Raw genomic sequence first — 13,799 nt, 5'->3', positions numbered from 1 at the left:
TTTTATTAGTAAAAGATATACGTAACTTATAAACTAGCTTACGTAAAGAATTTTTTATTCTCATGTTTTTATTACACATATGAGAGGGTTCGCCCCCTCGTCAGTACCTCTCTCTTTACACTAAATCTTAAATTTTGGCCCAATTCATTAAGAATGACCCCTGAATCACAAAAGCCGTAGAATAAATAGTTGACATTACTAAAAATACTTTAGCGTAAAGAGCGAGGTATTAGGAGGAGGTGAGCCCCTCATATGGGTAATAATTTCTGTTCGTTTTAAGTTTTAATGCTGCTCCTTACTTCCAGCTGAAAAAAACTTTTTCCTATTTATTTTTTCATTGTTTTTTTTTTCAAAATAATGCTAGTAAATCCTGCGCTCCCTTCATGGAAATTTTCTTCCCCCATGACAAATTCCTCGATGGAAAGTTCCCCCAGTATATCCCCCTCTTTTCAACCCCTCCCCCAACCAAAAAATCCTCCTGAAAACACCTGTACACTTCCCAATAACCATTACTATATGTAAGCACTGGTCAAAGTTTGTAACTTGTAGCCCCTCCCACGGGGACTGTGGAGGAGTAAGTCGTCCCCAAAGACATAGTTATAAGGTTTTTCGACTACGCTGAATAAAATAGCTATCTCAGAATTTTGATCCGTTGACTTTGGGAAAATAATTAGCGTGGGAGCGGGCCTAGGTGCCCTCCAATTTTTTTGGTCACTTAAAAAGGGCACTAGAACTTTTCATTTCCGTTAGAATGAGCCGTCTCGCAACATTCTAGGACAACTGGGTCGATACGATCACCCCTGGGAAAAAAAACAAAAAACAAACAAACAAATAAACACGCATCCGTGATCTGCCTTCTGGCAAAAAATACAAAATTCCACATTTTTGTAGATAGGAGCTTGAAACTTCTACAGTAGGGTTCTCTGATACGCTGAATCTGATGGTGTAATTTTCGTTAAGATTCTATGACTTTTAGGGGGTGTTTCCCCCTATTTTCTAAAATAACACAAATTTTCTCAGGCTCGTAACTTTTGGAGCGTAAGACTAAACTTGATGAAACGTATATATTTAAAATCAGCATCAAAATGCGATTATTTTGATGTAGCTATTGTTATCAAAATTCCATTTTTTAGAGTTTTGGTTTCTATTGAGCCGGGTCGCTCCTTACTACAGTTCGTTACCACGAACTGTTTGATTATTAATTCTCTCTTCAATAATGAACATTTGTTCAAAGTGTGCTCCCTCAATATTTTGACAATCCTAAAATTGGTAAAATGTATTTTTCCTTTCTCGAAGTCGCTCTCTTGTATCTGGTAAATGACATCCACGGTCTCATATTTTTCAATTATTTCTGTGTAATTCGTGCGCTTTTTTCACTTATACATAAACCAGCATACCAAAATACTTAACAAGTACCAAAAATCGGGAGTCGGGAATCTCAGCTCCACGAGAACTTTCTGCCGTAAGCAGTATGGCAAGTATTTTTAAAATCTCATCTTCTGTAAGGGTGTTTTCTGAAAGAGGTATCATCCATTATTCTCCATTTTATTAGGTGATTTAAGTTATTGTATTATGATTTGGGTAGAGTTTTTATTAATAAGGTTTCTATTGATAGCTGATGATCCTGCTTTTTTATTACATTAATAATGTTAAATAATTCTATTGTGGAATTTCCTTTGTTTATTTGGCATAAATCCATTAACTATGACTAGCCTTACCTGTGTGGGGATTTTTCTAAGAAATGGTGACTCGTTTTTACTTAGTTACTATGTAATGAAGCCAAAGAATTATGGTAATCATAGACTTCGCCATTATCGCCAAGGTGATCAGTGTCAACCCGGCTACTGGTACATGGCTGTATTTTTAACCAGCATAAACACTGCTGTTGAAGTTGAGTATTTACACACTGATCACAAAATGATGGAAAACCAAGCATATTTTGCTTGGTTTTCAAGCAAATTTTTTTGGAAACCAATAAGCTTTTCTCACAGATTTTAAGGATTTTGCAGGCCATTCTTGCAATCCTAGAACAGCCCATAGAGGCTCTTTCCTTAAATGAATCGGTGGAGTTAGTGTCTTAGCAATCTTTATTGTATGATGAATTATTTTAAAAGTTTCATAGTAAATACACTTTTCTTCTTTCGACTTTTGCTGTGCTTGTTTTATATTTTCCCCATGAGAAAATCCCTTTAACTAGGATGTTTACAGTTTACTTTCCATATACAATGTATTGGTCTTTTGGTTTGAAGGATCCAATAATTCTCCTTGCACGAAGTTTGGAATGTTCGTTAAAGTTGGTATTTCATGTGTTTAACCACTATCCTCGTCTAAATCTTATTCTAATTAATTTTCTGCATAATATATTAAACATAACCGCTTGTTTTTTAGGGTAATATTTCTCAGATTATTTGAGCTTGGAATATTATTCATATCTCTGACCGTCTTTAGTGATCCTGTTTACTTATCTTGCCAGATTGTGTATGGTGCTCCTCTGTTGGGTTCCTCTCATCTTTCCCTTATTTGTTAATGACTACTTCCACAAGATAATCCGATTCTCGTAAATTTACCTTTTATTGATCTATTTCAGGATGTATTTTTAAGAAATTCTCAGAGTTTTTATTTTCTTTAATTGTCTTCTGTCAAAGAGTCTCTGTTTACAAGTTCTCAGTAACAACATGTAATAAAACATCAAGGTGATAACAACGATGTAATAAAAACATATTTTTAAATTGCTATTCACATGAAAATACGTAAAAGAGTACCCGTCACCGAATTTCTCAGAAAAAAACAATTTTGTTTTGTTTTTTCATACAGGATGATGAATAGGGGTCTTAGAGATTTTCCATTCGGCGTTGTAATTTTTGAAATGATTGCTTTCCTCGTTTTACTGTGGGGGTTTATTCCCTTTTGTGAAGTTGAATAAATTACTTATTCCAGTATACTGATGACTCGAAGCTGAATGAATTTCTAATGATCTACTTTTATTGAATAAGAAGTTTTTTGGTGTGTATACTGTTAACAAATCATTGTTTTATAGTTTTGTTCATTCTTTATTTATAGCTCGTTTCCAAAAACTTCTAATTAAATGTACTTGTGAACACATTATAGCAATACTCAATTGAATCAAATGTTAAAAAACTATAACTCTTGGAGTCCATGGTAGAAATAAAGAAAGATAACTTTGTAATTTTTCTTGAATCAACCAGACCACATTAATTTGTTTCTACATTTTATTGTCTAGATTTCTTGTTGTCCTGCTTTAGATTTTATGGTAAGACAAACTTTACCATATTTTCTAAAGAAAAAAAAAATCCTTTTAGCGCTGTTTTTATGCACTTCAATGGCTTATATCCAGCTGCCCTTTGTGATATGTATCCAAAGCCATTGCTTGTGAAAATCATTGGAGCTGCTAAAGAGTCAGAAGTTGCAGTAATGAATGGACTCACTGTCAATCTGCACTTATTGATGGTCAGTTTCTACCGTCCAACAGAAAAAAAGTACAAAATTGTCATTGAAGATCATGCATTTCCCTCTGATAGGGTAAGTATTTTATTTCTTTATTTATATATCTGGCATTCTGATTGGTAAAGCCAAGGTTGATGTAACCTTCGCAAAATATAATAGATGTGCTCTTACCAAACTGTATTCCACCTTATTTTACCTTTCTGTCCCTTGTTCTTATGGTCTTTATTTATTTTTTTATTTAAGAATTAACGATGCTTCTTGACTACTAAGGTCCCTGCGTCGGCCCTGCAGTGCATTCCTGCCGCGTGATCTTATGGTCTTTTCCCATCTGTGTAAATTATTTTGAATTTTTGGCAAAGTCTTCTTTATCTCCATCCTGGACAAAAAGGGTCTCTTGTGAGAAAGATATTAATTTTTTTTAATGAAAATAAAGGATGACTTCAAAATTTAAAAGCAATGGAATTTATACCTTTTCTAAAGGGGACTCCCCTCGTGAAACCCCAGTCTTTATGATAAAGTTTTAAAATGCTACGTTTAAAGCATTTAGGAATGAAATAAATGTTTCGCCGACTGCTTGTTAAATATATGAACTAAAAATTATGCTGCTTAAACAAATGCATATCAGTAAGCTTTTTCAGTCTTGAAGTATTAGAAAATTTGTCTATTCCAACCACCTTTGTTGTTAAGGAGTCATTCTAAAAGTTTTAAAGACAAAATATTGAGCTTTAACATGGAGAGAGGTGGTAGAGGAAGAGGGGCGTTCCTATTCATGTATGGGATAATATCTGTTCGTCTTGAGTTTTAGTTTTGTTTTTAATTTCATTTGGCCATTTTTTATAGTCCAATGAATATAGTCCAATTTTTCTTATTTTAATTTCGTTAGCTTTGATACAATACCCAGGGCTATCCAAGTATAAATATGGTTGGCCAAGATTTGGCGCTTATCAAAATTTTGACTAGCGCCACCCTATTTTCCAAAAATTTCTAACCCAAATTTTAGCAAAATTTTCATTTATTAACAAAATTTTCATTTATTCAAATCTTACTTTTCTTACTTTAGACTCTGCAAATTTATAAATTATCGCTTCCCAATTGATTGCTTGTGATTCTTCGCATTCTATGTTCATTAACCCTAAATAGTTTAGTTGCTCCTGGTTCATAATCCATCTGAGGTAAGTTAATATTTATTTAAGTTTACTAAACGACAACTGAATACTTGCCACCGACCCTATAATCGCCAATAATATTTGATTGGCAACTCCTACTTTTGCGAAGACCACTTCATTTCCACATTGTATGATTAATTCTAATACATTTATAGGTTACTTTAACCCATTAGCGCCCAACGTTCCCATTTGGGAAAGTCTCATTTTGTTTTTTCATTCGGCCGTAAGGCAGCAGCTCGGGCGAGTTTTAACCTTTCCAGCGAAATCTAAAGCCAATCAGCAAAATCCTCTGATTTTACGTTCCTTGATTAAGAATCGAATGAGTTTTCAGGATTTTCTGCAGTTTAGCTAAAAGTCAGCTTTCTTTGAACCGATAGTTTCGGTTGAAAACCACCAAAGGTGAGAGTTTGAAATATTTTGTTTTAGTGTTTTAAGAATCTATTCTTGCCAACTTTAGAATCTGTAAAGCGCTTATAATACAATATCCACAGGGTAAGGACACAGTATCGAATAATTAAGTGTTCCTTATAGGGAACGTTGGGCGTGGATTGAAATAGTCATAATTCCCCTCGATTTGGGAATAGCCAGTGATGAAGAAAGAGGGGACAAGGAAAACACAGACTCTTTGAATGATCTTCCAAGTGATGTAGCAGGGATGGTAGGCTTTGACATCACCCATGCTGCGATAATGGCTGGAGATAATCCACCCGAACTTTCTGTGATTTTTTAGACGACGGTCAAAAGTGACTGAATCGTTCATCCTGCGGTGGCTACTAGAGCAAATAAGACAGACTATCGACAAATACCAATATGGTGGACTCCCAAAATGTGGGATGCCTATATACCTAGCCAGAATGTACGATCAGATCCTGAAATGACTTGAAAAGCAAGGCTGTTTTGTCGACCTAGCAGCCATTGACTTTCACAAAGCTTTTGATCTTCTATCCCACCTAGTGGCCTCCCAAAACCTAAAGCGAACGCTAAACCTAAACGCTAAACGCTAGCCATTGTGCTCGATTTTCTGTCTGAAAGACAGCAAAAGGTATTTGCCTTAGACGAAGAGGACTGGTGACTCACAGTGGAGTAAAATAACCTGCGGTGCCACGCAAGGGATGAAACTGGCAAGAATAATGTTTCTTGCCATTGTCAACTAATTGCTGGTAGAACATACAGACAAATACAAATTTGTCGACGATTTGTCGCTCTTACTCCCCTATCTTCTTCATGGCAATGTCCCCACCAAACAATTCCCCGAAATCTCTTTCGATGTACTCTGTTCGCAGTGTTCTGATACGAAAGTGAATATTAACTCTGTTAAGTCAAAAATACTTAGACTAAACCCGCTAAAGAGAGACTTCGTCCTCTCTGAAGTTCTTTTCCCTGTTGTGAGTGAGGTGAAAATACTAGGTGTTATTTTCTCACGTGATTGCACATTTACTATCCATATTAATAGTGTGACCCATAAAGCAACCGAATCTCTGCAAACCCTTCCAAAAATGAGTTGCTTTGGGTGCAACGCCCACAGTCTTCTATGGGCATACCTGTGCTACGTACGTCCCATACTTGAATACGCCTGTCCCGTCTGGGACCCGTCAGTATTAATAACTGCCAATTTAATGTAGGAACTGGATTCAGTAGAAAACAGGCAACCAGAATTATCCTGAGTAAACAGAGACATTTTCTACCACGATGCCCTAGCAACCCTTAAACTCCAAAGCTTGGAACTCCATTTGGGTGACCTTATCCTCAGGTTTGTAAAAATACTGCTGTCTAACCCTGCTCACAGTGACATTTTACTCCCAGAAGCCCTGACAGTCAGCTGTAAGAGACAGAAGCCAAAACTTGTACCTGTGCCTGCTCGGACAAAACGCTACCAGAACTCTTTCGTCCCTTTTTTAAAGTCAATATATAATAGTGCAAAATAACATGTTTTGTATTTCAGCATGAGATTAGCCATTTGAGCTACGATTGTTGTTTAAATAACCCCCCCCTCTCTCTCTCTCTTTCTCTTTCTCTCTCTCTCTCTCTCTCTCTCTCTCTCTCTCTCTCTCTCTCTCTCTCTCTCTCTCTCTCTCTCTCTAAGCCTTCGTAGAAAAGCAGCCCCGACAAAGACAGTCTTCACCCGCGCATCTAAAAAATCTGCACCTTCGAAAAAACAAAAAAACAAAAGGATATGCCAAAATAGGAAAAGAGCGCTTAGTCTGGAGATCGTGCATCAGGATCACTATCCAGACTGAGAGACAAGGTCAGGCACATGATAAGCATGCACAAATACAAGAATTTTGGTGTGTCCAGGACGAAAATTGGGAACCAACACGATATGCCTCTCAGAATGGTAACATCAGCTATGAAGAACTTTGGGAATCGTTCTACTATCAGTATATCATTATTTTTCCAATGAAAAATGTAATAGTCTCGGACAGACGACCAAGTCATAGATAAAGAAAAATCTGCACTTTACAAATAATAATGAGCCTCAGTAAATCCACAAAATGGCTAAAGCAAGGCCACTTGTTGGTGCCGTAAACTCTAAATTTCTGTAATACGGGACGTTCTGTCCAAAAAAAATGCTGTGGACGAGCAAACGATAGCGATCTGTTGGTCGTCACAGCTGCAAAATGTCTATTCAAGGAAAAAGAATTTGTTCGTATACAAAGCATAGGTGCTAGTTTTTCTCTTAAATATCCCTAGAAAATCATTCTGCCCAGTGGTAAGAGCGAGCAACAGTTAGCAGTACCCGTAGGTTTGTGACAGGTGGTCAAAAACCAATTGTCGGTTGTTAAAAAAGCAGTCCATCACGGATTCTTCTTTAATAATTTCATCACAAGCCCAAAATCTTCTCAGACAGCTTCTCTCGGAAGGATATCGTACCACAGTCACTTTACAAGAAAATCTCTTGGAGTGATATTGTCTCGAAGAAGAAGATGAAGTTATTGCAAAGAAGGAATGCGGTTACTGTGACTACAGGTCACATCGAGTGATTTTGGCTGTAAAGTAGAAAGATAGCGCAGCTGCTTGCATAGTAACAAACTACGGCTCTATAGAGCTGCTTCACAAGGGAAAACCTGGCTTCATTCAATAAGTTGAGACCTACCGTCCATGTCATGGTGGGAGCTCAGAACTTTCGTAGATATATCCTAAGAAATCAGCTACTCCTGTAATTGAGACAGCAGAGAAGTAGGATCAATGTTAGATATCTAAAAAAAGAAAAAATAGACATGGCTAGAGTGCAGAGACTGTCGAGCTTCACTTACAAAGGTGTTACGAGCAATTCCCTTCATTACTTTTGTTTATCTTTTATGCTAACTTTTATTATCATGAAAAAATATATATATATATCCATACATATCCTTTAGTTCCAAGAACAACATCCAAGCCCAACATTCCCACATGGGAACATAGCACCATGGTTACGCCGCTGGTGTGAAAAAAACTTTGACACCACAAATCTTTAAATTAAAACCATATTTCACTGCAATAAAGCAAGTATTGCAAAATTTTACCGGTAACTGGTCTTGGGCGTTAATGGGTTAAAGAAATGTGTCAGTATTGAACTATTTTATTCATATCTTGGAGTTCATGGAATAAACGAACGAGATCTCAATCATCACAATAATTTTTAAGTTTGAGGGAATTCGCTTTAATATCATCAACATTCGTGCCATCTAGAAATAACTCTTCCTTATTGAGCAAAAACCCAAAATTTTTGTTCAAATCTGAAAGTCTTTTGAACAGGTCACTTGTTTCTACCATTATGAAACAGGTCCTGGTAATACACTGTAAGAAAGGAGTGACTTGGCCCAATAGTAACCAGAACTCTAAAAAAACAGATTTTTTGTAACAATAGATCCATCAAAAGAATTGAATGTTTATGCTGATTCAAAATAAATATTTATGACAAAAGATATGTATCCATACAAGTCCTTCAGTTCCAAGAATAACAACGACGCCCAACGTTGCCATATTGGAACAAGCGCCATGGTTACACTGCTGGTGTGAAAAATCTTTGACACCACAAATCAAACAGTTCGTGATACCAATAGCTACATCAAAAGAATCGCATTTTAATGTTGATTTTAAATATATAAGTTTCATCAAGTTTAGTCTTACCCATCAAAAGTTACGAGCCTGAAAAAATTTGCCTTATTTTAGAAAATAGGGGGAAACACCCCCTAAAAGTCAATAGAATTTTTTGCCAGAAGGCAGATCACGGATGCGTGTTTATTTGTTTTTTTTCTAGGGGTGATCGTAAGGACCCAGTGGTCCTAGAATGTTGCGAGACGGCTCATTCTAACGGAAATGAAAAGTTCTAGTGCCCTTTTTAAGTGACCAAAAAAATTGGGGGGCACCTAGGCCCCCTCCCACGCTAATTATTTTCTCAAAGTCAACGAATCAAAATTCTGAGATAGCCATTTTATTCAGCATAGTCGAAAAACCTTATAACTATGTCTTTGGGGACCACTTACTCCCCCAAAGTCCCCGTGGGAGGGGCTACAAGTTACAAACTTTGACCAGTGCTTACATATAGTAATGGTTATTGGGAAGTGTACAGACGTTTTCAAGGGGATTTTTTTGGTTGGGGGAGGGGTTGAGAAGAGGGGAATATGTTGGGGGAACTTTCCATCGAGGAATTTGTCATGGCGGAAGAAAATTCCTTAAAGGGAGCGCAGGATTTTCTAGCACTATTAAAAAAAACAATGAAAAAATAAATATGAAAAAGTTTTTTTCAACTGGAAGTAAGGACTGTTCAAAACAAATATAGCTTCACTACAAACAAGAGTTCGGATTCTGCCCCCTTCCAAACTGTAAAGTCTAAAGTCTACTGCGTCATTCGTGCTTCACTGAAAATGAATTATATTGCAAATATTATCTTTTCAAGTTATTATAGTATTGAAAATGAAAATAAAATTACAGTGAAATAGAATCTTGAACTGATGATCTTTCATAGATAACTTCGAAGACCACACTGGCTTTCCATGACGAAAATATAACAGTTGGAGATGAAACCTTTTAATCGACAGTGAAACAAATATAAAATTTAACTGAATATTTTGAACACATATACAGTGTCCATTATCAGTAGTAAAACTACAGTAAACTTTTACTGCTGAACAAACAGTAAAACTTAAAAAACTTAAAACAGTAAAACTTTTACTGATGATGATGAACACTGTATATGTGTCCGTAATATTCAGTCTAAATTCTATTTGTTTCACTGTCGATTAAAAGGTTTCATCCCCATTTTGAACTGTTATATTTTGTGATGATCTTTCAACAATTAATAGCATTATATATCAAACATTATGCTTGATTTCGTTTGTACTTTCCCAGACTGTTCAAGACACATATAGTTTTAATTAAAGCGCCAATGACGCAGTAAGTTTTAGACTTTTACAGTGAGAGAAGGAGGCAAAACCAAAACTCTTTTTTGCATTTTTTTTTTTAATATAGCCTTTATTTTTCTTTAAACAACTTGTTTTTCGGAATTTTTTTTTAAATTTATTTCTGTTTGATTTCCTAAGTTTTAAGTTTTCAAAATTCCTTATTTCAAAGTAATATTTTATTCCAAAATAAATTACAAGTGGCAAGAACTAACAAAATTAAACTCAATATTTGATATAAGCTCAAGATTTTGTTTCGTTCAGGGACGGATATAAAGCTTTTACACTTCTGGGCCCAAGTGTTTTCGCCGCTCCGTTTTTGCAAGATTTTTGGAGAAATCCCCAAAACTTTGGGAACAGTGAAAGCTGCAGGGCCTAGTGGGCCTATTTGTAAATCATAGTCTGGTTTCACTGCAATTTTCATTTTATGTTCAATGTTGTAATAAGTACAAAAGAAAATATTTGTAATATGATTCGTTTTAGTTTAACACAAAATATACAGTAGACCTTATGCTTTTACCGTTAGGGAAACGGGCAGCAGTCAAAATCTTGTTTTTAGTGAAGAATATACGTGTTTCGAACACTTTTGGAAACAGCTAATAAAATTAGACTAAATTCGCATGGTTTTTCGAATAAACTATCGTTAATGGTTTTTTTTTTAGGTGGGTGAGGGGTTGAGCTACAGAGGGAGGGTTAGTGGTTAGCTCCCATGATTCATCATTGATATTTTTTTGGGGAGGGAGGGGTATCGGGCCATGAAGGACCGAAGGCCAGCTCTGATAAGTTTTGGAATAAAATATTCTTAATAAGTTTTTTGGGAGGGGGTTTGGGCCATGGAGGGCCAGGGGCGAGTTGCCATATTTTTAAAATAAAGTATTGTTAAAAAGTTTTTATGGGTGGAGGGGGGTCGGGTCGTGCAGAGATGGCAGGAGATCAGCTCCCATAAGTTTTTGAATAAAATATAGTTCATAAGTTTTTTGGGTGGGGTAGGGGGGGGGTCGAGCTTATCTGATATTTGAACTACTTTCAAAACCAAGCATAAGAATCTTATGTGCCAGCAGGGTATAGCGTTCTACACTAGCCCCTGGGCTCTGTGTTGACCCTGGAGTTTTTGTTATATGATCTTTTGACTTGTTGTGACAAAATGGCTATCTCGAAAGTCGATCGGATGACTTTGGGGTGAAGAGGGCAGGGGGGCTAGTTACTCTCTGGTCCCTTTTGTCTCTTTAAAGGGAACTAGAACTTGCAATTTCCAATATAATGACGACCATCCAAAGTTCATACGATCATTCCTTCCATAAGAAACCTTATATGCCCCCGGGGCATAGCTTACAACACTTGCCACCCGGTTCTGGGGGTTGCGTAAACCCCAAAGTTCTATTATGTAATCTTTTGTCTATTTTGGACAGAATGGCAATCTCAAACATTCGATAGGACATATGTGGGGAAAAGAGGGTGGATAGGGGAGGGCTAGTTACCGTCCGACCACTTTTGACTCTTAAAAAGGGAGCTCAAACTCTGAAATTCTCATCATTTTAGTCCCCTCTGTTTATACGACCACCTCTTCCGTAAAAATCTTATATGCCTCGGGGTACAAGTTACAACCCTTTGTTCGCTGGGGTTCAGGGGGTGGTATGTTGACCACTGAATTTTTGTTATCTGATGTATTTAAGGAAAAGAAGCTGTGTGTGTGTGTGTGTGTGAAGAGGGTAAATGCCAACTGATCACTCTTGACCCTCAAAAAGTAACTAGAACTTTCAATCTCCAATCAAATGAGCCACCTCTAAAGTTTATACGACCACCCCTTACATAAAAACCTTATGTGCCCCTGGGGCATAACTTAAAACACTTGCCACTGGGCTCTGGGGGGTTCAGTCGACCCCAAAAGTTTTTTCATCTGATGTTTAGACTATTTTCAGTAAACTGGCTATCTCAAAATGATTATCTAATTTGTTTGGGGAGAAAAGGGAGTGGGGGAGGGCTAGTTGACCTCCGATCTATTTTTAGTCTTAAAAAGTGAACTTGAACTTTTAATTTCCAATCAAATGAGCCCCCTAAAGTTTATACAAGCAGACCTTCTATAAGAATCCTATATACCCCCAAGGGCATAACTTACAACGTCTGCCCCTGGTCCCTGGTTCCTTCCCCTGAGATTGTGTTGACCCGGAATTTTTTTTATCAGATCTTTCAGCTATTTTTAAGATTTTATCTGGAGCACTTTGGGGAAAAATGGGGCTATTTGCCTTCCGATCATTATTGACTCTTAAAAAGGGCATTATAACTTCCAATTTCTGATCGAACGAGTCCCTTCCGCAGTTTATATGACCATCACTTCCATATGAAGTGCCTCTGGGGAATAAATATTGAAGCCTTATTGCCTTAGGGCTGGTGGCGGGAGGCTAGTTGCCATTGGTTCACTTTTAATTCTTAAGAAGGGAATTACAAGTTTCAATTTCTAGACATTTGAGTCCCCTCCGAAGTTTACACGACCACCTTTTCCATAGAAACCTAGGCATGAGTGCATAGGTTTTTTGGAGGGGGGGGAGTTGTTAACCCCGAAGTCTTTGTCCTCCAATCATTGGACTGTTTGAAACAAAATGGCTATTTCAAAGTTTTGATCGGAAGTATTTGAGGAAAAGAAGGTCTAGAGGGTGGGAGGGGTGTATATGCCCACCGATAACTTTTGATGACTCTTAAAAAAGTAACTAGAACTTTCAATTTGCAATCAAATGAACCACCTTTGAAGTTTATACGACCACCCCTTATATAAAACCTTATCTGCTCCCTGGTCATTACTTACAACACTCCCTTCCAGGCCCTAGGGGTTTGTGTTGAACCCTGAGTTTTGTTATTTGATATTTAAACTATTTTTATCAAAATGGCTACCTCAAAATTTTGATCAAATGCATTTGGGGAAATAGGGCATGGGGGTGGGATGTTAGTTGGCCTGAGGTGACTTTTTACTCTTAAAAGGGCACTAAAAATCCCGATTTACAATTAAATAAGTCCCTACGAATTTTATACAGCCATCCCTTCTATAAGAACCTTATATGCCGCCTCGGTCATAATTTATAACACTTTCCCCCATGTTCTGGGGGGAGGTGTTATCCCTGGAGTTTTGTTATATGATCTTTGGTCTATTTTTAACAAAATGGCTGTATAAAAAATTAGATAGGACCCATTTGGGTAAAAGAGGGATGGGCGGGAGGGCTAGTTGCCATTTGGTCACTTTTAACTCTTAAAAAGGGAATTAGAACTTCCAATTTCTGATTATTTGAGTCCCCTCCGGGATTTATACGAGCACTTCTTCCATAAGAACCCTAAATGTCCCCAGGGCATGAGTTACAACCCTTCCCTCGGGCTCTGGAAGGCTATTTTTACCACGTAGGTTTTATTATCTGATCATTTGACTGTTTCAAACAAAGTGGCAATCTCAGAATTTGGTCGGATGCATTTGGGCAAAAGAGAGTGTGTGTGGGGGGGAGGGGGTTGATCCCCTCTGAACCCTTTTGACTCATAAAAAGGTAACTAAAAATTTCAATTTCCAATCAAATGAGCCGCCTCTGAAATTTATACGACCACCCCTTACACAAAAACCTTATATGCCCCGGGGCATAGCTTAAAATGCTTATCCCAGGGATCTGGGGGTTTAGGTCAACCCCAGAGTTTTCGTTGTCTGATGTTTGAACTATTTTTAACAAAATGGCTATCTCAAAAATTTTATCGGGTAGGTTTGGGGACAAAAGAGTGTCAGGGGGAGTTGCCCTCTGATCACTTTTGACTCTTG

At 37.3% G+C, this 13,799-nt stretch overlaps 1 protein-coding gene across 1 annotated transcript in view; it reads left to right on the top strand.

The window, feature by feature from the left end:
* The window catches only part of LOC136032861 (kynureninase-like), a 65,770-nt gene that overhangs the window by 32,915 nt on the left and 19,056 nt on the right, over nt 1-13,799 (top strand). The window contains exon 4 of the mRNA XM_065713275.1: nt 3,321-3,540. Coding sequence (XP_065569347.1) covers nt 3,321-3,540 — 220 coding nt within the window. The remainder of the gene's footprint in view (nt 1-3,320; nt 3,541-13,799) is intronic.

Source organism: Artemia franciscana, chromosome 11, assembly GCF_032884065.1.
Source record: "Artemia franciscana chromosome 11, ASM3288406v1, whole genome shotgun sequence".
NCBI classification, from domain to species: domain Eukaryota; kingdom Metazoa; phylum Arthropoda; class Branchiopoda; order Anostraca; family Artemiidae; genus Artemia; species Artemia franciscana.
This window is presented reverse-complemented; position numbering and strand designations above follow the sequence as displayed.